Genomic DNA, 24,209 nt, shown 5'->3' on the forward strand with positions numbered 1-24,209 from the left:
ATGATTCACATGTTGATAATAATGGGCATGATTTTGGTATATTTCATGAAATCAAGTAAATATCATAAAAAAAAATTAATAAGGATAAAAAGAGAATCATTATCAAAAGATAAAGTTTATTTGAGTTCAAAAGTTGAACTTATAAGCCACCACGAAGACGGAGAACGAGATGAAGGGTGGAATCCTTCTGGATGGAATAGTCCTGAAGTGTGTTGCCGTCTTCGAGTTGCTTGCCTGCAAAGATCAAACGTTGTTGATCTGGTGGAATACCTTCCTTATCCTGGATCTTAGCCTTGACGTCTTCGATTCTGTCGGTTGGTTCGACCTCGAGTGTGATGTGTTTGCCTGTGAGTGTCTTGACGAAGATCTGCATACCACCACGAAGACGGAGAACGAGGTGGAGTGTAGAATCCTTTTGGATGGAATAGTCCTGAAGTGTGTTGCCATCTTCGAGTTGCTTGCCTGCAAAGATCAAACGCTGCTGATCTGGTGGAATACCTTCCTTGTCTTGGATCTTGGTCTTAACATCCTCGATACGATCTGTTGGCTCGACTTCGAGTGTGATATGTTTACCTGTGAGTGTCTTAACGAAAATCTGCATTAAGAAAAATGAAGTGCAATGATTTCCATCCCAAAATTTGACTTCTTAAAAAATTTTTGAGAGCAAATGAATTTGATCAATTCAAGTCAAAATTGGATGAAAATTTTGCTCAATAATATATTTTGGATATAATATATTAGATATGATATTAAAATAAAAAATAATTTTTGAAACGATATCTGGAAAATCTTTATGTAAAAAAAATTTCCATACTCAGATAACACTTCATTTTTCTTAATGCAGATTTTCGTTAAGACACTCACAGGTAAGCACATCACCCTTGAAGTCGAGCCAACAGACAGAATCGAAGATGTCAAGGCTAAGATTCAGGATAAGGAAGGTATTCCACCAGATCAGCAGCGTTTGATCTTTGCAGGCAAGCAACTCGAAGATGGCAACACACTTCAGGACTATTCCATCCAAAAGGATTCTACACTCCACCTCGTTCTCCGTCTTCGTGGTGGTATGCAGATCTTCGTCAAGACACTCACAGGCAAACACATCACACTCGAGGTCGAACCAACCGACAGAATCGAAGACGTCAAGGCTAAGATCCAGGATAAGGAAGGTATTCCACCAGATCAACAACGTTTGATCTTTGCAGGCAAGCAACTCGAAGACGGCAACACACTTCAGGACTATTCCATCCAGAAGGATTCCACCCTTCATCTCGTTCTCCGTCTTCGTGGTGGCTTATAAGTTCAACTTTTGAACTCAAATAAACTTTATCTTTTGATAATGATTCTCTTTCTTTATATGATAACATTCAGCTATCCCAATATATGCAATTGTTTTTAAAGGGCATTTCTAGAATTTTCAATCTTTTAAAAAAAAAGATTATAATTCACAAGGATCCACAGGTGAAGTACTCCGAGGATATACCCAAAAGCATTATTTAAGCTTCACAAATAGCTAATACCACTAATGTAAAGAAATACTTAAAACATTTCATTGAATATAATAGAATTTGGTTTTCGAATAATTACAATTAAATACCTATACAAACAATAAGATATGTAGTACTAGAACATAATGAATTGAAGGAATTTCTATAAGATGTATTTTCTGGAGAGAAGGAGAAATGATAGTAAATTGATTTTCTAAAAGGATGATGACATACTACTGAAAATTAGTCCGACTGTGCTGAGTTAAGAGATTTTCGCATACATATGAATCTTATATATCCTCACTAGCCTATAAACAAAATAATTAATCATAAAACACGAATTTGGAAGGTAAGAAATGTCTCTACATAATTCTTGAAAGGTACGTTATTGGGTAAAAAACGTGTAATTCAAAGAATTTAATATAATTAAGAAATTTATTACAATTCGGAGATGATACTAATTTCAGAGCCCAGGAATCTGGATTTTCATAGCATCAAATACGGGCTTGAGTATTTCTATGGAGGTGACAACCATCATTTGGTAGCGTAAAGCTAAAAGGACATAATGAACTAGTAATGTATTTATTACTGGCTCAATGTTGTTATCCTTGATGGAGGAAAAATGACAAACATAGAGATAATTCAGAAATCTTGTAGTTCTGCGGTAAATCGTTTGTAGGACAATTTGAGCTTCATCTCCGAGTTCTGCATTATCGGTTTTAGGGAAAATTTTGGTATCAAATATTGAATAATAACTTCAATTTTTTCTTCCTATATATATTTTAAATATTGTTGGATTTGTTGTTTTGCGTTAACTCTAATTCATCTTTCAAAACTCAATCCCTTTGACACATGATCGGAGGATTTGATCGTACATGATTAGTGAATCCCTTATTAATATTATATACTATATGCTGTTTACTATTTTCCTAATTTTGGTCTCTGAAATTCAAAAAATAAGAGCTGGACTACTTCTTTCCCAAAAAAATTATCGTTCAAAAATTTGCCATAATTTTTCTCAATAAATGTTTCCTGGAGATTTTGGAGGTCCTGGAATGGGTCCAGGAGGTTTCGGCGGACGTAAAGGTTTTAGAGGCCCACCAGGTTTCGATGATTACGGATCTTACGATAGAATGCCTGGTGGAATGCCACCACCATTTGGAATACCCATGCAGCCACCAGGTTTCGATCCATTGAGACAACCTGGCAATCCTGGGCGCGTTGATATTGATTTGATGGGTCCAACAGCTCCATATGATCCAGATCAACCATTTTTCGGAATGCCTGATGTTCCAGAGTTTAGACAACGCAACATTAACGAACCGCCAGCTCGAGAACCCCCTCAGCAAAATCCATTAAGAGATTTTGCTCCTCCTGGAACAATGCCTGGTATAGGAAGCCCCAATGCACCAAATTTAGGTGTTGATGGACAGGGAAGCTTAGTTGTTGGCCCACCTAAAAACACCAAACCAATTGCTCGTGGTGATTTCGAACAAATGCAAAAAATGGGATTATTTGATCCAAAGGATGATGATTTCAATCCAAATTTGTACTCTTAATCAAGATGGTGGATCAATTTTGTTTGATGGATGAGGATTAATGGAAATAATAATATCGATATAAAACTTTAGTATGAAAACTAAGATATAATTGTTAAATTTCTATAACATATTGAATATATCTCAATCACTTTCTCTTAAATGCTTAACTTATTATATGTCATCAATTTTTCATTAAAAATTCCTTTTTGGCAAATCGAATGAGCACAATTGATGTGTGTTGTAACTGTGTCGTTTATATTAATGCTAATAAGTTTTTAATTTCGTTGATGAATTGGCGAAATTTGAAATAATTAATGCCAAAAATGAATCTCATAACAAGCAGAATGATTTGAACACACTCGCATTACTAAAGATCCGAAATAAGTTCGGCATAAAAACAAATGGATTTAATTTTTTTAATCAGCAATATTTTAATATGCATCCTACTCTGCTACTCCCACGGATAATCAGGCGTTGGTAATTACTGGCAGAACCGATAGTCCAACTAGAAATTTTACATCATATAAAATATTGTCACTTTTATTCACAAATTTCCACCAATAAAATTCAATGTTTATTCTGAAGAAAGGGATATCATGAAGGAAATTAGCTTGAATCAAATAATATGTGCAAAAAAGTCGATTTTATTATAAATTACATGTTGATTTATTAGAATTACGTCGAAGTAAATATAATTAAGAGTATCTTTGTAATCGCTGGGGAATCGTAGTATATTTACATCTATCAGGTTCGTAATAACTTAATCAGAAACAAAATAATATCAAACAATACCTTCAAGGGCGAAGGTTTAACAAATAATAATGCTAGTAAAGCAATTCAATGCAAATGTGCATCTGAAAGAAATTTGAAACTGTCGCTTCAAAAGGAAAGGTTGGCAAGTGAGTCAAATTATGACATCACTTGGACATTAGAAAACTTCAAAAATATATGACAGCTAACTAATACGATGAATGAAGTAAGTGCGTATCAATGAGTTCAAGCAGCTTATCAAAATTTTGAATAAAAATTGAATAAGTGCTTGTCTTTCGATTTCTTTTTGAAGCGAATGAGTCTCATGTTGTCTATCAGAGAACGCATTGAAGTCCTCCTGGCATTGAGTAATCAATCAATAAAACTGGTTCGGAATCAATCTTTGTAAAGATTGAATCAATGTCTGCTTCAATAACTGGTTTCTTTTCTATAACTGGCTTTGGTTCTGGAGTTTGGTTAAATGCATGCTCGAAAGAATCCCAGTTTTCAGATAACCAGCAAATCAATGCAGGTTTTTGGCGCATTGCCATTCTGTCGAGCTTCTTAAGCATTGGGGCGTTGACAAATTGAATAAAGTCTAATAACTTTTGTTTTGTTATTGGACCTCGGATAATCTTGCCAAGATAGGGCATTATTTGAACGATCTTCTTTTGGCATCGCTTTAATCTCTTCTGGAGATCAACGCGTTCAGTCATTGTTCTGTGTGTTAAGTCAGGGCGATATCCAACTTTCATTTTTGAAATTGATAATCAAATTGATTACATAAATAAAACTTAACTATACGATAGGTATTCAAAATAGGATTGAAGTAATTATAGTATAATAACATCATAAAGTAGAAATTAAAAATAAAGCTCAAAATTATTTTGCACACAAATTTGAAAATATACCAGTTTTTGAATAAAGCATTGAAAAATATAATAAGCTATAATTAGAACGAAAATGTTAAATGTGGATTTCAGCTTGAAATTAATTGAAGTGTTCAAAAAAATAAATTAAGTTTATGCGTGCAGGTAACATATAATTAAAGAATAATGTTTTATTAATTAGAAGTCGGGTAACCAATAGTTTTCAAAAAATATATAAACTTTTTCTGGGGACCTTTTTAAAACTAACGATCATCTCTGAAAAAGTGAAATAACTGATTATTGCCCTGAATTTTCAAAAATATATTTCGAATATATATTAAGTATTGATTACAATTCTAATATCATAGATAAGTCAACATTATCAATACGGACTTTTTGGAGAAGTTAATAAAAGTGACATATTCATTTCATCAAACAAAAATCATCGATAGTAATTTTTTGCCTTATTGTAAATTATCAACTCTGGAAAAAATAAAAATTCAATATTTTCAGAAAAGTATATTTTGTATTCATATACGATAACTACAAAGAATTCAAAAATGAAAAATTGAGCATCAAAAACATTTGATCTAAGCAATGCATTGGTTTATTTTTCATTATATTTTATTTTCAATAATTAAATTCAATTTAAACCGCCTGGAAAACAAATCAATGTACCTTTATTCTATTTCAACTCCTTAAAATAAATAACGTTTAAAACCTATTCTCACAAAACTATCAGAGTTTTGGAATTGAATGATTCTTTTTGATAATTCATCTTCGGTTTCGCAACACTTCAATGACATCGAATATAAATAAAAAATTCATGAAATAATAAAAAATCTTCAAATTCAAATTGAATATGCATAAAAGTCAGCAATTTAAGCTGTAAAAACTATCTTCTGAAATTAATTGCAATTTTATGAGTATATTGCGCATGAAAAATCATGAATCAATCTTTTCATTCTATTTTTCAGAGTCGATTTTGGTAAAATTGTTCAAAAAGAGGAATAAGTTAAGATTGGATTTCATAATTAATTCCTCCAATGGAATTCTACTATGTTATGACTATACTTGTGTGCGATCACATTTGATGGGGTTTTCTACACTTCAATCTTTGAGTGATATTTTCATTGACCTTTGGTCTTAAGCATTTTCCTTTGAGATGTTACCTAAATGATTTTCTTCATGTTTGTTCCTTCTTACTCAATATCAACACCACAAATGAGCAACATTGTTTTTCAAATTTATTAATTTTTAGACAAAGTCATATTCAGTATCTGGGAAAACAAACATTTGCTTATTTATTTGGGTACACTCATTTCGAATAGCATAAAGATAAAATGGCGATTATTGAATTAATTTTGAAAGCGTTTTGAATCCTGATTGCTGTGGATTGGGAATGACCTCATAATTTGAAAAAAAAAAGATTAGTAACATATGTACTGAATCTTTGAAAATGCGATTTGATTTGGTTAAAAAAGGGGTTGGCGTCCTAAGGCGTCCTAGTGTAAATTTCTCAAAATTGTGATATTTACATCACATTTTTGAGAGGTTTATGGGCGTCCTAAAGGAAAATTGAATAGCTAGGGCGTCCCGAATTTTCATTCTAAGATTTAAATATATTATATACTTAAGTATAATACAAGCAATATAAAAATTAAATTTTTATTATGTTAACTTATAAGAAATTTTTTTGAATTATCGTTGATTTATTGTAATCTTTCCAGGCTATACTTTTGAAATCAACTTTACCTGTCATACGCATTAATGTAGTAGATGTCCAGGTGTAGCTATTATATCCCAGCAATATTGGTATTTTATCATTGTAAGATATCAAAATGAAGCGTTTTTTCAGATATAATTTTTCGTAAATTTTTCAAAAATAAGATGGTAAAAAAGCCTCGACTTGCTCGAAAAATAACAATTTTTTTACTTGTAAAAATAACCCTTTTACAGCATGGGCAGCTATTCAATCACTATTTCTTTTTCTAAAAGTATATTTTTCAAAAAAAATTAAGATCAAATTCGACAATTTCTTGATGAAAGCAAAAATATTACACATACTTCTAGATGCATGGGATAAAATATGCAATTATTCAATCAATTCGCATGATTTGAAAAAAAAAATCTAAATTTGATAAAAATGTAGAAAATTTTTATTTTTAACTTGAGATTCGATTTTTTTGATCCAATTTGTGAATTTTTTTTGATCGGAATTTCAATTAATTTGTTAGTAGTATATGTTGAAGGGTTGTGTGACTTTTTTTGTAAACGTAAGAATTCATACAATATTGAACGATTTTGTATCATTTTTTTTAACATATGAAGTAAAAAATGTATGTTTCTTACGGTTTTTATTCTTACGTTTTTGAATAAATCAAGATTTAAAAAATTTTCAAAATTGTAAGACATTTACACTCAGCCCATACATAATGAAATAAAAAAAAATAAACTTTAAAAATTCATGTCTTACATTTCTGAATAATTTATTTTTATTTTGTATGAAACCGATTTTAAAAATTTATGAATAATTTATAAAAAGTTTTTATTCCTACAATTCCTATATTACCATTAATAAAAAGAATATATTTTATAATAGTTTCATTTCGAACATGTTAAAATTTATCTGCATTTCGAAAAATTTTATTATAAATGATAATATAATTTATTAAATTAATATATAACTTATGAATTTTTACTTTTTGTATGAAATAAAATTTAGTATTAATAAAGTTATAAAATAAATTGGTGCATGTTAGATGTAAATAAGATATAAAAAGGTGTTTATGAATACTTTAGCAGAACTTCTACTGGTAGAGTTTATACTGGAGTAGTATATATGATGGGTTGTGTGACTTTTTTTGTAAACGTAAGAATTCATACAATATCGAGCGATTTTGTATCATTATTTTAACACATTAATTTTAAAATAATTTATTTATTTATTCTTACATAAATGACCCAACAAGTAAAACCAGATAAAATAGATTATCGAATTTTAGAGGATGGTGTATGCCGTTTATATTCAAAGATTTAAAGGGAAGCAATATTATAGAATTGTTAATCCTGAATACATAAAACATTAATGAATATGAAACCAATAAATCAAAACTGAGATATAAATATATTGGAAGTGATGAAAGATGCAAAGATAAAGATAAAGTTTATTCAGTTTCATATAATGAATGGAAAACCAATAAGATAAGAAAACATTTAGGAGATTATGGTAAAAGATTCACTACCATAATGAAATAAACACATTAAAAAAATTAACATTAATTTTAAAAGAAGCTATATATAGATGATGTCAGATATTCCATGATTAATTAAACATTGTTTAAATCATGAATACATAAAACATTTATTTAAAAATTCATGTCTTACATTTCTGAATAATTTATTTTTATTTTGTATGAAATGAGTGTCAAGACTAACGACGTTAAAAAATTAGGATTCACAAACGGGGAAATAAAGGATATATTAGAGGAGGCAGGTTATGAAGTTAGTAAATATTATTTAAGAAATTGTCAAAAATTCACGGAGTTTTTAAATGAGTTTGGTTATGATGGAAAAATGAATAAAGATGATGTTATAAATTTCTTATATCCCACATCTGAAGAAGAAAAACCTAAAGAACCTGATGTTTTCCCTGAATATTATGAAGAACGGATTAAAGATGATGAATATGATGAAATTGAAAGACTGGAAAAAATAAGAGATGAAATAGATGAAAAAATTAAGGAATTAAGAGAAGTTGAAAAATATAATGAAAATGAAGTAGAGGGTTTAATGAATATCCCAGCTTCAGAATCAGCAGTTCAGAAATCTCATGAAGAAAGATATAAAAATTATGTCTTAGAATCAACACAAAATTTATTAGATGGTGATATTGACGAAACACTTTCAGAAGAAGGCACAAAATTTATTCATAAACATAAGCTTCAGTTTATTGACGATGGAGATTATCCATGTATATTACTTTCACCTCCTCTTGATTCTGAAAAATTCAAAAAAGCACTGAAAAATGTAACATATGCAACAAATACGATTAAGAAAGAAGATCATGATATTTACACAAATTATTATTTAAATAAATGTACAGGTGTTGATAAAGTTTTTGATTTGTTAGATAAAATATCAAAAGAAACAATTGGTACATATAAAATTTTATGCGATTGTGGTTTCATTATTGAAGATACCAATAATGTTTCATATGAAAGAACAGCACCGAAGGAAGACGAAGTTGAAAGGTCTATACCATTCGTTATTAAGAACATAAAAGATATGAAAACTTATAAACATTATATTTATTCATTTATTTCAGAAAAAATGGAAGCAACCCATAAAACATCATCTCATCATTTTATAGCTATTCATACATTCCTTTTCAAAGTTGTGAAATTAAATAAGACAGGAATTAGATTTAATGTATCAGGGTACACATTCTTGAGTAAATTAAAATGTATTCGTCACGTCGCAGATGATAAAAATTTATGTGTTCTTAATTCATTTTATGGGCTTTAGCCCTGGACTCTCTGAGTCTCGGACTTTAAATAAAACTAACTTTATTTTTATTTTTTAATTTTTTTTCTTACATAAATGAACAAAAATGGAACAGCTAAAATGAATGATAATCAAATAAGAGCCGAAGGTAGAAGGTTATTTAAACGCTTCTATAACATTCCTGATGGTGTTAATCCTAAAACTCGTAGAAGTTATTTAAATGAAGCCATAGATGCATATGAAGGATTTGACATTTCATCAGAAAGTGAGAGGTTAGCAAGAATGTTAAACGTTAATATTGATTTTTATTATTGTGACCCTCAACCAAAAGACGTAGATATTAACAAGGTAGACTTTCCATTAGTGGAATCAATAATGATAGATCCAGAATTTGAAACAGTAAATATTTTATTAACACAGAGTCCATGTGGAAAACTTCACGCTGACAGAATTACAGACGTTGAAGCACTCACAGGATATAAAGTTTGCCCCTTTTGCAAAGAAGAAGTATATTCTATCCGTGATGATCCAGAAAGGAAAAACCAAAGAAGATTTTTAAAACATTGTGAGAAATGTAAAGAAAATAATGGAAGATTAATTCAAGACGTTCAATTGCAAAACACACAACAACCATATGCACCACATATCACGAAACAGAAGATATATCAATGGCTATTAGCACATAATTTGCAGGAATATTATAAACCAACAAGATATTATATTACTTTTGACTTCGAAACATTAGAGACTAAAGAAGAACTTCAACTTTCTGAATGTGCAACTTTGAACGCTTACTTAAAACCATTCATGGTATCATCAACGGTTAAATTAAACGATAAAACATATACGAGGAATTTTTGCTTAACATCAAGTGATTCGTTCATCTCTGATTGGATTGAATTTTTATTTTCAACCTGTTCATTAGTTGCTAAATCAAATATTGAACAATATGAAGAATTAATGAATACATTAAATGAAAAACAGAAGAAAGCATTTAAAGAACTTCTAGATGAGGAATTCAATAAAGTGAATATCATAGGTTTTAATTCGGGAAAGTTTGATATAAATTTAATTCTTCGTGATTTAAACACTGCAAAATGGAAAATAAAATCAATGCTGGGTTCATCTTCACAATTTAAGCAAATCATTGTAAAGAAAACAAACGTTCCATATGAATTGAGATTTATTGACATCAGAAATTATATAGCGGGTGGGACATTAGACCAATTCACTCAAGATTTCGGAAAATAAAACACGTGTTAAATCCTTTTTCCCTTATCAATTCATCACATGGGAGAATTACGAAGAAGAATTATATAAAAGTGGAACCATTCACTCAAGATTCATTTTATTCAGCATTAACTCAAGAAACTATATCAGATAGTGATTATCAAATATATCTCAATGATGCTAAAAATTTTGAGAATAGATTAGAATATTTTATTCATTATTGCAATAAAGACGTTGAAATTATGATTGACCCAATTGATAAAATTATCGAAGAAACATTTGTTTATAAAATTGACATGCTTCATAATCTTTCTTTATCATCGAATGCTTCAATGATTCGTTACGCTTTAGCATATAAAGACTTTAATCCTAATGAAAAATATCCTGAGGAAGAGATAGAATCAAGTTTTGAATTAACAAAAAAGTATTGGAAATATAAAATTGATTCATATAAGAAACAAGATGAAAAGGCGAAAAGAGATACTAAAAATAATGTTTCAACGGATGATTTTCAATACTATCACGATTTAATCCTTTCATCTAAATGCAAAATGTGTGGTAAAGCGTTTACATATGTAAATAAACCAACATTGGATAGAATCGATAATGAAAAACCACATACCAAAGAAAATTGTCAGTTAATGTGTTGTTATTGCAATGTCGTAAAATCAAATAAAGATGAAGATGTTCAACGTTTAAGAATCAATTTAAGAAATTATGCATTAAAAAATAATTTACCAATGACTTTAGATTCAGTTGAAGCTTATCACATTCTCCGTAATGGAATTACTGGTGGTTTATCAAATGTTCAACATAGAGTAAATCTTAAAGGAATCACGCACATTAATAAACTTTCATATAATCCAGAAACTAAAACTGTATCAAATGAGGACACCACCAACATTATGACTCATTTCGTTGGTTGATTTAATTCATTATATCCTTCATCATTTTCATCTAATCCTCATGATTTCATTCAATATACTGACCATAAAATGTATATGCCGGGAAGATTGAATGGTGTTATCATTTGTGATACAGCAACAAAGAAAGCAAAAGCACTGGGAATAATTAAGAAGAAAAATACTTTATTCGTGGCTGAAGTAAAGGGTCACATTGATGAAAAATACATTAATGATTACATAAACTTTTTACCGATAATAAGAAACTTAGATATTATCACAGATGAAAAAACAATTGGCAGTTTTATGTATAATTACATGAAATCAAACAATCTACCGTTGACCAGAAACAGAGAAAATTAACTCAGTTAGCATCAACACACAACCAATATCAACCATTTTCTTCTTATTATCTTTGGTATCTAATAGACATTTCATTTTATCATCGATGACATTCAATCAATTTTAACATTTACAAAAAACACTTGTTTTAATGAATTTGCGAACAAATTTATGAACGAAAGACAAAAGGCTGAATTAGAAGGAAATAAAGGAAAAAGTTTATTTTGCAAGATTTCACTTAATGGATCATATGGTTACGATGCAATGAATACACAAAATTACACAAAGACTAAAATCATACATGCACAGAAGGCACGCGTTGCATGTATGTCAAATAAGTTTAAAAACATAAGAGAAATAGGTGAAGATACGTATCAAGTGATGCTTAAAGATAGATTTTATAGATGTGAAACATGTTTACAAGAGGCATTCTTCACTTTAGATAATGCTAAATACTGGTATTTGGTTTTCATTTATGATTTTATGTATAAATGCATGAATGTTAATCGTTTTCATTTCATTGAAGGTGATACTGATTCATCTTATTGGGCAATCGCTGGCGACCCAAATCTTCCTAACACTCAAGCATTTCAAGCAATTGTTACTGATAAACAATTTTATGATAAAAACATTTACAAATTCGCACCTTTTGATTTCTTTTGTTTTGATGAGAAATTTAAACCTAAATTAAAGAATAAAGCTGAAGAAAAAGCACATGAGAAGAAGTTATTGGGTTTAGCAATTGAGAAACAAGGTGATAACATGGTTGCTTTATGCCCCAAGTGTTATACATCATTCAACGGTTCAATTGATGGAAGTGATTTTAAAAAGATTGCACAAAAAATGAAAGGAGTTAGTTTACGACAAAATAAACAATTAACACCTAAAAATTATTTGGATATAATAAATGATAAAGTGATATTTGATGGTCAGAATATTAATTTACAACTTAAAAACGGGTCAATGACTCGCTTAACAATCGGTAAGACTGCATTAACAGGAGCACACACTAAGGCTGTATGTTGTGAAAATGGATGTTGTATGCCGTTTATTTAATGAAATGCCACAGAAGAGACAAAAGGAACCGTTGAATGATGGTTTTGATTCTTGATCAAAGAGGTGGGCACCCTTAAAACATTTATTTTATTTTTATATAAATGGATAACGTAGATTTAGAAAATTTAATTGATGATTTAGTACGTGATCAAAATTTTCTTAGTTATTATGATTTAAAAGCATATCTCCAAAAATATGATGAAAATATAACGGATGATGATATGGATTATTATTATTCATATTATGATAATGAATTTTTGAAATATCATGATAAATAATTTCTAAAATTAAAGATAAAATTAAAAATAATGAATATACAAAGGAAAAAACTAAATCACAACTTAAACATTTGAAAGATTTCAAAAATGAAGTATTAACAGAAGAAGATATTGATGAATTATATAAATTATATAATCCTGAGCCACAAAAAACAAAGAAACAAAACGCCCGGGTCCTTCAGACCAAAAATGATGCACAAGCTTTAATTTATGATTCATTAGTTAAACCACATTCAGCCCAACTTTTAAATGAAGATCAACTTTTGGAATTCATCCTTCAACATAAACTCGAAGCAGGAAAGTATATCAAACCTTTATATACAGCATATTTAAAACAAATGAATAGAATACATCCGGAATTAATGAAAGGGAATGAATTCCAAAACTTCATCATCCAAAATCAAAGCAGATAAAATTAAACCACTCACAACACCAAAACCTCCAGCAGTAGTACCTCCTCCAGCAGTAGTACCTCCTCCAGCAGTTAATACCTTCATCATTCACTTTATTATATCCATTTCAAACATTAAAGAAGCAAAAAGATTTTAAAAGGGATTTCAAGATATTAAATAAACCAACTGACCCAAAATTCAACCGTTAAAGGAAAAATTTGGTCGCCCTTCATTTGCACCATATCCATATTCATACGAAATCGATCATTGAATATTCAAAAGGAAACGTTACTTATTTATTTGCCATTAACATTAACACAAGATATTTATATTGCATTCCGGTGAAAGGGAAAACAGAACAGGAAACAAGAAGAGCTATTCAATACTTACTAGATCATGAAAGAGTAGATAATATCAGGGGTGATGTGATAAAGGATTTCAGGCAACTATGACTCATTATTTCCCACAAATTAATTTTTACTTTTCATCCTCTCCATATACGTTTCATAATAAAATAGTTGATGCGGTAATGAGAACTCTTAGAGATGCGTTAGGGGTTAACGGTCAGATATACTGGGATGGAAATCATGACTCCATCATACAACAGTTAGTATATTATTATAATAATACATGGCATAGAACTATAAACATGAAACCAGTGGAAATGAAAAATGATATTTCAAAAGAATGGGAATATATTAGAAAGCAAATGGAAAGGTTGAATGATGTTAAACGTGAACAAATTAATTCGGGGCTCATGAATTTTAAACAAGGGGATAAAGTTTTGATTCATCTCGATTATGGAAAAACTGATAAATCAATGACAAAAAGAAGACGAAGATTTGACACAATAGCTGAATTTGTTAGATATATTAACGGTAATGTATTAGTTGAAGTTGACAATAAATTAATAGAAATTCCGATTTATTTTATTACTCCATTATATTTAAATAATATTTAATTTTTTTTTATTTCGTAAGAAATGAGTGACAACAAAGCAGTCAAGAGTCCAGACGATGAATATAAAAAGAAACTAAACAGAATTAAATCAAAAATATGCTATTACAAAAAGAAGCCGCAATGTGGTGGGGTTGAAAACGATCAAGAAATAATCGAAAAATTAGAAACTTATCGTTCAATCCTCAAACTGAGTGAAGCAAAAATAAAAGAATTTAATAGAATAAATAAATTGATTGGAAGAGATGAATTTAATAAAGATGAATTTTTAAACTCAATCCAAAATTAATTTTTATTTTTCTTTGACAACATCTCTCTTTCCATCATTACTGCATAACCACATTTTCTCAGTTTTAGTGGTTTGTTATTTTTAGCAAGTTCTCGCAGCATTTTTATCGTTTCCTCCCTTGTTATGATTCGTGGTAAATTTTGAGCTTGCGGGGTATTCATTTATATAAAAATAAAATTTTGTTATCAGTTATTTTATCGTTAATGGTTTTCAGGTTATTCAATAATTAATTCAAATCATAACACCATGTTATCATGTGCTACCAGGTCATTCAACTTCTCTGAAAAAATGAGACAACATGACATTTTGACAACAACATGAAAAATGATTTGTCATGACTTCATCGTAATGAGTGTAAATGACCCAAAAATAATGTTTAGGTGAAGAAGTGAGATCTCACCTCTTTTCTCACCTCTTGCTTTGTAGAACGAAGAGCATTCATTATACTTTGCATTTGGTACATGTCATCTTTGACCGAACGAATGAGTCTCAATTGTTTGTTATATTGTATGTATTCGTATTCTTCATTTATGGCTTCATGAACGATAGCAGTTGTTGTGTTCTCTGATGTTGACATATCTGTCATTTCATACAAAATAATAAAACTAACTTTATTTTCTGACTTTCACAAAAGACCAAAAATAAACGCTTTACATGTATTTTTCAGCAACTTCGTCAAATAATTTTATAGCTTTATCTATCTCATCTACTTCAAACGTTTCGTTACCTTTCGTGGGAGCACCATACATTTTCTCAAAAACTTCAAGCAGTTCTGTTTCAGCAGCTCTCATATCATTAACAAACACAACCTTGACTCTATTGACTGTACTGTCATATCTTTGAGTTATATTATATGTCCTTCCTATCTTATATCTTTTTGTGTTGAAGTCCTTCGGTTTCTGAACGATGTAAAGTAAGCCTTCACTGCAACGTTCCATATCGAATGAACCATATGTTATGAAGTTATATCCAACAACTGGGTCTAACCATAACAAAACTATTGGTATAAGACTTTTGTCTATAAGATATGCTCTTGTTCCATGAAATGTTACTGATATCATAAGCTCAGGATTTCTTGTCAAAATTTTCTGAGTTGAAGCATTTCTAACCCAGTCGTTTGTTTTCTTTCCAGATGGAGATATAATGTCTGACAAAGAATATTTGTTGTATTTCTTACAGTATCTTACGTTTAAATCACCTATTCTAACCACTTTGGTGTCATTGTCTATCTTTCTAACTGTTTCAAACTCAATGTTTGTCATTACTGTCTTTACATACAAAATAAAAAAATAAATAAAAATAAAATTAGCGTCAATGGTTTTCTAACTAATGAAATTCATGATTTTTGAAGAACTGAAGGTGCTACCATGTTGTCATGATGACGACATGAAATTGTGTCAACATCACGAGAGGAAAGCAATAATGAATTATTTTTGAAGAACTGAAGGTGCTACCATGTTGTCATGATGACGACATGAAATTGTGTCAACATCACGAGAGGAAGGCAATAATGAATTATTTTTGAAGAACTGAAGGTGCTACCATGTTACCGGGTGCTACCAGGTAATTTAATTTCTTTTAAAAATGGTGACAACATGACATTTTGACAACAACATAGGAGGAAGGCAATAATGAATTATTTTTGAAGAACTGAAGGTGCTACCATGTTGTCATGATGACGACATGAAATTGTGTCAACATCACGAGAGGAAGGCAATAATGAATTATTTTTGAAGAACTGAAGGTGCTACCATGTTGTCATGATGACGACATGAAATTGTGTCAACATCACGAGAGGAAAGCAATAATGAATTATTTTTGAAGAACTGAAGGTGCTACCATGTTACCGGGTGCTACCAGGTAATTTAATTTCTTTTAAAAATGGTGACAACATGACATTTTGACAACAACATAGGAGGAAGGCAATAATGAATTATTTTTGAAGAACTGAAGGTGCTACCATGTTGTCATGATGACGACATGAAATTGTGTCAACATCACGAGAGGAAGGCAATAATGAATTATTTTTGAAGAACTGAAGGTGCTACCATGTTACCGGGTGCTACCAGGTAATTTAATTTCTTTTAAAAAATGGTGACAACATGACATTTTGACACAACACATAGGAGGAAGGCAATAATGAATTATTTTTGAAGAACTGAAGGTGCTACCATGTTGTCATGATGACGACATGAAATTGTGTCAACATCACGAGAGGAAGGCAATAATGAATTATTTTTGAAGAACTGAAGGTGCTACATGTTGTCATGATGACGACATGAAATTGTGTCAACATCACGAGAGGAAAGCAATAATGAATTATTTTTGAAGAACTGAAGGTGCTACCATGTTACCGGGTGCTACCAGGTAATTTAATTTCTTTTAAAAAATGGTGACAACAATGACATTTTGACAACAACATAGGAGAGGAAGGCAATAATGAATTATTTTTGAAGAACTGAAGGTGCTACCATGTTGTCATGATGACGACATGAAATTTGTGTCAACATCACGAGAGGAAGGCAATAATGAATTATTTTTGAAAGAACTGAAGGTGCTACCATGTTACCGGGGTGCTACCAGGTAATTTAATTTCTTTTAAAAATGGTGACAACATGACATTTTGACAACAACATAGGAGGAAGGCAATAATGAATTATTTTTGAAGAACTGAAGGTGCTACCATGTTGTCATGATGACGACATGAAAATTGTGTCAACATCACGAGAGGAAAGCAATAATGAATTATTTTTGAAGAACTGAAGGTGCTACTATGTTACCATGTGCTACCAGGTAATTTAATTTCTTTTAAAAATGGTGACAACATGACATTTTGACAACAACATAGGAGGAAGGCAATAATGAATTATTTTTGAAGAACTGAAGGTGCTACCATGTTGTCATGATGACGACATGAAATTGTGTCAACATCACGAGAGGAAAGCAATAATGAATTATTTTTGAAGAACTGAAGGTGCTACCATGTTACCGGGTGCTACCAGGTCATTTAATTTCTTTTAAAAATAGTGACAACATGACATTTTGACAACAACATAGGAGGAAGGCAAAAATAAATTCAAATCATACTTTATAAAGCTTCATTTACAGGTATTTCATCGTCAGTAAATGAATCCTCATCATCGTTTGGTTCAACTTGTTTATATAATCCTTTCATTTCTTCTTTCAAAACATAACACCATGTTTGTTTACCGTCTATTCTTCTATGTTTCCTATCACATTTATCCTTAATACTCATTTGGAAATTCTTGTCTTTCATGTCTGATGGTTTGCAGAATAGAGCATTTTCACACGTCATACCTGCACACAATTCATCATAATGTGTATTTATCCATACATCTAAAGGATTTGATGATAATTCGATTAAATCTTGTTTGGCTTCAGTCATCGGTATGATTCGTACATTAAATGATGAAAGGTCATATTGCATAAAATACGTCAGTAAATTATCATAAAATTCCTTAGTGCATGAATTCATCAAATTCTTGAAGTAATCAAATTGACCCTTGAATTTACCATTAACTCTTAAAACTACATATCTTCTGTCTCCAACTTCAATTTTGACAGGGTAGACGTTATTAGTTACGAAAATGAAGTTTGCAACATTCTGAGCAGTTCTTCTGGGTTGATTCTTTTCATTAATTCTAATCTCATTATCCGTTATAATTGATTTCAAAGCGTTGAAGTTTGCAGTCTGTCTTCACCTACATTCTTGAGTTCATTAAGTACAAGAAACATTTTATTCTCAACTACTGAATTGAAATTACCCGTTAACTCACTTATTTCAGTAATGTTTTTACATGAATAACCAGCGAGAAGTTCAGAAATAATGTCTGTAAATCTGTTTTTACCTGTTCCCTGAAGTCCTTTCAAAATAATTGCTGTTTCATTCTTGATTCCAGGATGTTGAATCATTGATGCAATCCAGCCGAGAAGGTATTTATACACTTCATCGTTATTATCACAAATGGCTTTCTTTAATGAAATTCATAAACATCTCAATTTTTGAGTAATCAGGTTTTTCAAGAATGTTGTATTTATAACCCTGAAACGTTGAGAAAACATCGGGGGAATCAGATTTAAAGCAAACACCCTTAACTGTTAATGAAGACAATTGATTTAATAGTACATCCCATGCTGTTATTGTTTTACCTTCTTCTTTAAATAATTTAATCATTTTAAGTGACTCTTTCATGTTTGACTGAAGAACGAATGATATTTGATTCATTTTGTCGTGGATGTTGTAATCTTTCTGAATGAAGTATTTGTTTCCATAATCTACAAAACGGATTACACGTGATAAATCCTCAATTACTTCAGAACTGTTTTTATACTGATGATTTTCAGCCTTGCGTCTAATATCTGTTATCAAAAACGAGTCATCAAGTTTTATATCAAATGTTATTTTTGGCTTACGTAATAAAGGCAAAACATATTCATCATAATATTCCTTTTGATAAAGTTTTAGAATCTTCACCAAAACAAATGGAGAAGTCATTAAATGTGCATATCTACTACGTGCTTTTTCAAAATTACTTTTTGCATTTTCAGTTAAATTGCAGAAGTTATAAACGTTATCGTAGGCTTCATTAATTAAATGATTAGGTAACGAATTAATTGCTTGAAACAGTGTGAATAATGTAACTTCTTTTTCTAAATTCATGTTTCCACCGTCATTATGTACTTCAAAATCACAGATGCCATCAACTATGCTCTGAGCTAGTTTATCGTCAATGTTTACATCTTTGTTTTCATTCATGATACTCTTTATTTCTTCATTCTTCTATTCAACTCTTACCTTAATATTCAAATCATTTAATATATCATTCACTGTTCTGGTTAATGTTGAATCATAACTTCCACGAATGAATGAGTATGTATTGATTGGTTCTGTTGCATTCTTGCGAACTCTTGAATCAGCCATAACTACTAAAGAACGCTTTGAATCATCCATAGAAGTCATTATGTCAATATCATAATCATTGCAGGAATAACATTTAATCATTCTGTTCGAAACTGCATAGAAGAAATTAGTGTTGCAATAAATGTGAAGACCTCCTGAAGCGGTTTTAACGATAACATCTTTATCCGAAAGTTTTGATAAAATGTCTTTTCTAACTATTTCTTTAAGTTCATCATCGTATGATTTATTGATATCAACATCTATAATCGTTAAATTTGATATTTTATTTACTAATAAAGCCATACCAGTTTTCCTTCCTCTTCCTCCATCATGTTTGAGGTAGTTATGTAAATCAATCTTGTTTTCACCAATTCTTTCGTTGAGGGTTTTAGTTTCTGCCACAACTAATTCCTCAACTAATGAATCAATAACTTTTTCATCAGAAACGATATAGTCACTGTTGTTGTTTGTTGCCACAACTAATTCCTCAGCTAATTCTTCAACTAATGAATCAATAACTTTTTCATCAGAAACGATATAGTCACTGTTGTTGTTTGTTGCCACAACTAATTCCTCAGCTAATTCTTCAACTAATGAATCAATAACTTTTTCATCAGAAACGATATAGTCACTGTTGTTGTTTGTTGCCGTCATTTATATAGGAATAAAAAAATAAAAATAATTTTAAAACTAACTTTATTTTTGGGCTGCATCATATTTCCTATGTTGTTGTCAAAATGTCATGTTGTCACCATTTTTAAAAGAAATTAAATTACCTGGTAGCACCCGGTAACATGGTAGCACCTTCAGTTCTTCAAAAAATAATTCATTATTGCCTTCCTCTCGTGATGTTGACACAATTTCATGTCGTCATCATGACAACATGGTAGCACCTTCAGTTCTTCAAAAATAATTCATTATTGCCTTCCTCCTATGTTGTTGTCAAAATGTCATGTTGTCACTATTTTTAAAAGAATTAAATTACCTGGTAGCACCCGGTAACATGGTAGCACCTTCAGTTCTTCAAAAATAATTCATTATTGCTTTCCTCTCGTGATGTTGACACAATTTCATGTCGTCATCATGACAACATGGTAGCACCTTCAGTTCTTCAAAAATAATTCATTATTGCCTTCCTCCTATGTTGTTGTCAAAATGTCATGTTGTCACTATTTTTAAAAGAAATTAAATTACCTGGTAGCACCCGGTAACATGGTAGCACCTTCAGTTCTTCAAAAATAATTCATTATTGCTTTCCTCTCGTGATGTTGACACAATTTCATGTCGTCATCATGACAACATGGTAGCACCTTCAGTTCTTCAAAAATAATTCATTATTGCCTTCCTCCTATGTTGTTGTCAAAATGTCATGTTGTCACTATTTTTAAAAGAAATTAAATTACCTGGTAGCACCCGGTAACATGGTAGCACCTTCAGTTCTTCAAAAATAATTCATTATTGCTTTCCTCTCGTGATGTTGACACAATTTCATGTCGTCATCATGACAACATGGTAGCACCTTCAGTTCTTCAAAAATAATCATTATTGCCTTCCTCCTATGTTGTTGTCAAAATGTCATGTTGTCACTATTTTTAAAAGAAATTAAATTACCTGGTAGCACCCGGTAACATGGTAGCACCTTCAGTTCTTCAAAAATAATTCATTATTGCTTTCCTCTCGTGATGTTGACACAATTTCATGTCGTCATCATGACAACATGGTAGCACCTTCAGTTCTTCAAAAATAATTCATTATTGCCTTCCTCCTATGTTGTTGTCAAAATGTCATGTTGTCACCATTTTTAAAAGAAATTAAATTACCTGGTAGCACATGGTAACATGGTAGCACCTTCAGTTCTTCAAAAATAATTCATTATTGCTTTCCTCTCGTGATGTTGACACAATTTCATGTCGTCATCATGACAACATGGTAGCACCTTCAGTTCTTCAAAAATAATTCATTATTGCCTTCCTCCTATGTTGTTGTCAAAATGTCATGTTGTCACCATTTTTAAAAGAAATTAAATTACCTGGTAGCACATGGTAAAACGCTTGTGAAAAAAACAGGTGAAAAAAAAGGTGAGATCTCACCTCTTCACCTAAAAATTATTTTTGGTGTAAATTTATGATAAAAATAAATGATTCATTGAACTCTACACCATGCGTAAACTGTCATGTAAGGTGGCATGTATTCTTTACTTTGTCCTGTTGTTTGTGTATATCCTGAAACGAAATGTGTATGGTTTCCTTCTCCCTGAGTGTCACTCCAGTAACAATTTATAGCAAACTTAACATCATCTTTAACATCATATCCTTTACCTTTTGTCATTCCTGACCAATCCCAATATCTATGCTTATGCCAACCCGCTTGAGATGTGCTTAAATCTATGTAGTGACTGTGTGCAGGTAAATTTTCACCTGTAATCGTTTTACTTCCACCCATTTCCTTTGAAGAGTTTGCACAATACAAAAACCTGTCGACTATTTGTTCCCATGCACCAACACCAAACATTACTTGAGGACCTCTTGCATCCATAGACGTATAAATAGAACCTACTGGGTTCATTAAATCAAACATATGAGATAATATAGGATTGTCTATTTTGAACTTAAAATATAGTGCAACTATTTCAGGTTTCTTCTGGTTTGTGTCGGAATATTTTTTATAATATAATCTTATGTTTTCAGGGTAGGTAAAATCTTGACTATAATATTTATTTTTGTCATCCGTATAATAATATACTATTCTCGTTTTTTCTATTGCATTATATCTTTTATATCTATAATAATCTAAATATAATGTTAACTTTTGTTCATCTACATGTGGTGTTCTGACGTCATCTCCATAGTCATAATAATATGGTGCTGGAGCTAGGTTAGACAATGTCATATCTGTCATTTCATAAACACTTAAATATTTCTTTTGTTCGTCTCCATATAAGTTTAAGTAACAGTTGTTGTCTAATGGAACTTTAACTTGTGTACCATCATTCTTTATATAGCTTACATACATTTCATTGTTATTTTTCGGAATGAGTTTACACCGCATACCATTTCTTAAGGACTGTACAAACTGCCATCTAAAATATTTATTTTCTTCATTGACAGAAAAGTCACCAACAATAGTTTCAATATTTTTAGTTGTTCCTATCAAACTTTGGTATATTCCATTAACATATTCATTATCTGCCTTCTTCTCTAACTCACTGTTGACATATTCCTTATCTGCTTTAAGGTCTAAACATCCTGAAACCCACCCTGTATCAGCTTTAGTTTTTAAAATCTTTGATGCCCATTCATGATACCATTCAACCCTTTCTTTAATTTCATTATCTTTTTCATTAACATATTCCTTATCTGCTTTCTTCATTAACTCACTAGCCACATATTCCTTATCTGCCTTCTTCATTAACTCACTAGCCACATATTCCTTATCTGCTTTAAGGTCTAACTCACTAGCCACATATTCCTTATCTGCCTTCTTCATTATGTCATTTAGGAAACCTTTTATGAATTCCTCATTTAAATTAAATCTTCCAATCTTCAAAACTTTAGGAAATGCATTTAATGCGTAATATCTTTGTTCTTCTGGTGGAATTGATGTTATATCATCCGTTATTCCTTTAATTTTTGAATTCATAAATAAAATTTCTTTTATATTTGATATCACTGCACCACCTTTGCAAACGAATTCGAAACGCTCATTTTTCAATACTATCTCCAAATCTCCATATTTCAACCTTTGCGTTTGTTCTGCCGTCTTTGAATTATATGCATATATGGCGTATGTAATGGTCTGAAGGACCTGGGTGCTTTGTGCCTTATTTTGTTGTGGTTGCTGTTGTTTAATCATTTATTATGATTTAAAAATATTTAATCTGTTATCTCATCAGCTATTTTTTCTATTTGAAATTGCCATAATATTTCATTCATGAATTCTAAATCACAATCAAATAGGTCAGTTATTCTAAATTTAATATTTGATAAATCTTTTGAATGAAGAATAAATGAATTCCCGGATAATTGAAACGGATATGATAAAGAAAATATGTTTAAGTTGATGGATAAAATGTTTTGTATTGATGGGTAAGAGTTAGGGTCTAATGTTTGATGTGAAAATCTCATTGGGGTATTAACTTTATCACATTTGATTAAAATGAAATTGGAACCAGTGTCAGAATACAAAACATCCCCAACATCTTTTTCAAAATTTAATATCCCCAACAATGAACGAAGATGAGGAGTACAAAATTTAATTTTCAGCGGAAATTTAACAAGGTTATTTATTTCATCAAGTTCAAAAAGTTTATCAGGTTTTGATTTAAAATTTCCTTCATACCATACGATAAATGATTCATTTAAATAACTTAAAATCATGTTAATATCCCATTTCGCGATCACATTATTTATATACATATCATACGTTTTTTCATGGTCATCTTTAATAAATGATATATAATCTGAAGGGTCTAAAAGAATGGGATTAAATTTACCACTCACAGAAACGAGAGTAACATTATAAATTCCACTAACTGTTAAATTTAATTCACAACTATTATTCGAAATAATATTGATAATTGACATTTTTATTACGATTAAAAATATGGTAAAGCGTTATTTTCCAGTGATAAATAAAACTAGAATAAGATTACCTCAAGAATTCATAAATTCAACGAATAAGAAATTCATT

At 30.5% G+C, this 24,209-nt stretch overlaps 7 protein-coding genes and 3 pseudogenes across 10 annotated transcripts, besides 2 other annotated features; 5 read left to right on the plus strand and 5 right to left on the minus strand.

Moving 5' to 3' along the window:
• Positions 1-99: 99 nt before the first annotated feature.
• On the minus strand, positions 100-669 carry TVAGG3_0308960 (cellular macromolecule catabolic process; the record flags this gene model as incomplete). The annotated part of the gene is made up of 1 exon (XM_001299927.2): positions 140-601. The coding sequence occupies one exon, from the start codon at positions 599-601 to the stop codon at positions 140-142; it is 462 nt and encodes a 153-aa protein (XP_001299928.2).
• A 142-nt stretch (positions 670-811) lies between these two features.
• Positions 812-1,300, plus strand: TVAGG3_0308970 (cellular macromolecule catabolic process; the record flags this gene model as incomplete). The annotated part of the gene is made up of 1 exon (XM_001299926.2): positions 839-1,300. The coding sequence occupies one exon, from the start codon at positions 839-841 to the stop codon at positions 1,298-1,300; it is 462 nt and encodes a 153-aa protein (XP_001299927.1).
• A 1,201-nt stretch (positions 1,301-2,501) lies between these two features.
• TVAGG3_0308980 (uncharacterized protein) lies at positions 2,502-3,188 on the plus strand (the record flags this gene model as incomplete). Its single annotated transcript, XM_001299925.2, has 1 exon — positions 2,513-3,046. One exon carries the CDS (start codon positions 2,513-2,515, stop codon positions 3,044-3,046), a length of 534 nt encoding a protein of 177 aa, XP_001299926.1.
• Positions 3,189-3,669: 481 nt separating this feature from the next.
• TVAGG3_0308990 (uncharacterized protein) lies at positions 3,670-4,544 on the minus strand (the record flags this gene model as incomplete). Its single annotated transcript, XM_001299924.1, has 1 exon — positions 4,114-4,533. One exon carries the CDS (start codon positions 4,531-4,533, stop codon positions 4,114-4,116), a length of 420 nt encoding a protein of 139 aa, XP_001299925.1.
• Positions 4,545-6,120: 1,576 nt separating this feature from the next.
• Positions 6,121-6,882: a mobile genetic element.
• A 1,149-nt stretch (positions 6,883-8,031) lies between these two features.
• Positions 8,032-24,209: part of a mobile genetic element that runs on past the window's edge.
• TVAGG3_0309020 (uncharacterized protein) lies at positions 8,224-9,174 on the plus strand (the record flags this gene model as incomplete). The annotated part of the gene is made up of 1 exon (XM_051229770.1): positions 8,224-9,174. One exon carries the CDS (start codon positions 8,224-8,226, stop codon positions 9,172-9,174), a length of 951 nt encoding a protein of 316 aa, XP_051099500.1.
• Positions 9,250-10,722, plus strand: TVAGG3_0309030 (annotated as a pseudogene). Its single transcript has one exon. A coding segment is annotated over exon 1 (1,473 nt).
• Positions 12,785-14,314, plus strand: TVAGG3_0309040 (annotated as a pseudogene). The gene has a single exon. A coding segment is annotated over exon 1 (1,530 nt).
• TVAGG3_0309050 lies at positions 17,688-18,614 on the minus strand (annotated as a pseudogene). Its single transcript has one exon. A coding segment is annotated over exon 1 (927 nt).
• Positions 19,401-20,174, minus strand: TVAGG3_0309060 (Prim-pol domain family; the record flags this gene model as incomplete). Its single annotated transcript, XM_051229771.1, has 1 exon — positions 19,401-20,174. One exon carries the CDS (start codon positions 20,172-20,174, stop codon positions 19,401-19,403), a length of 774 nt encoding a protein of 257 aa, XP_051099501.1.
• On the minus strand, positions 22,428-23,372 carry TVAGG3_0309070 (uncharacterized protein; the record flags this gene model as incomplete). The annotated part of the gene is made up of 1 exon (XM_051229772.1): positions 22,428-23,372. A coding segment is annotated over one exon (945 nt), but the record flags the coding sequence as incomplete, so codon positions are not given.

The sequence above is a fragment of the Trichomonas vaginalis genome, chromosome V (genome assembly GCF_026262505.1).
Source record: "Trichomonas vaginalis G3 chromosome V, whole genome shotgun sequence".
NCBI lineage: Eukaryota > Parabasalia > Trichomonadida > Trichomonadidae > Trichomonas > Trichomonas vaginalis.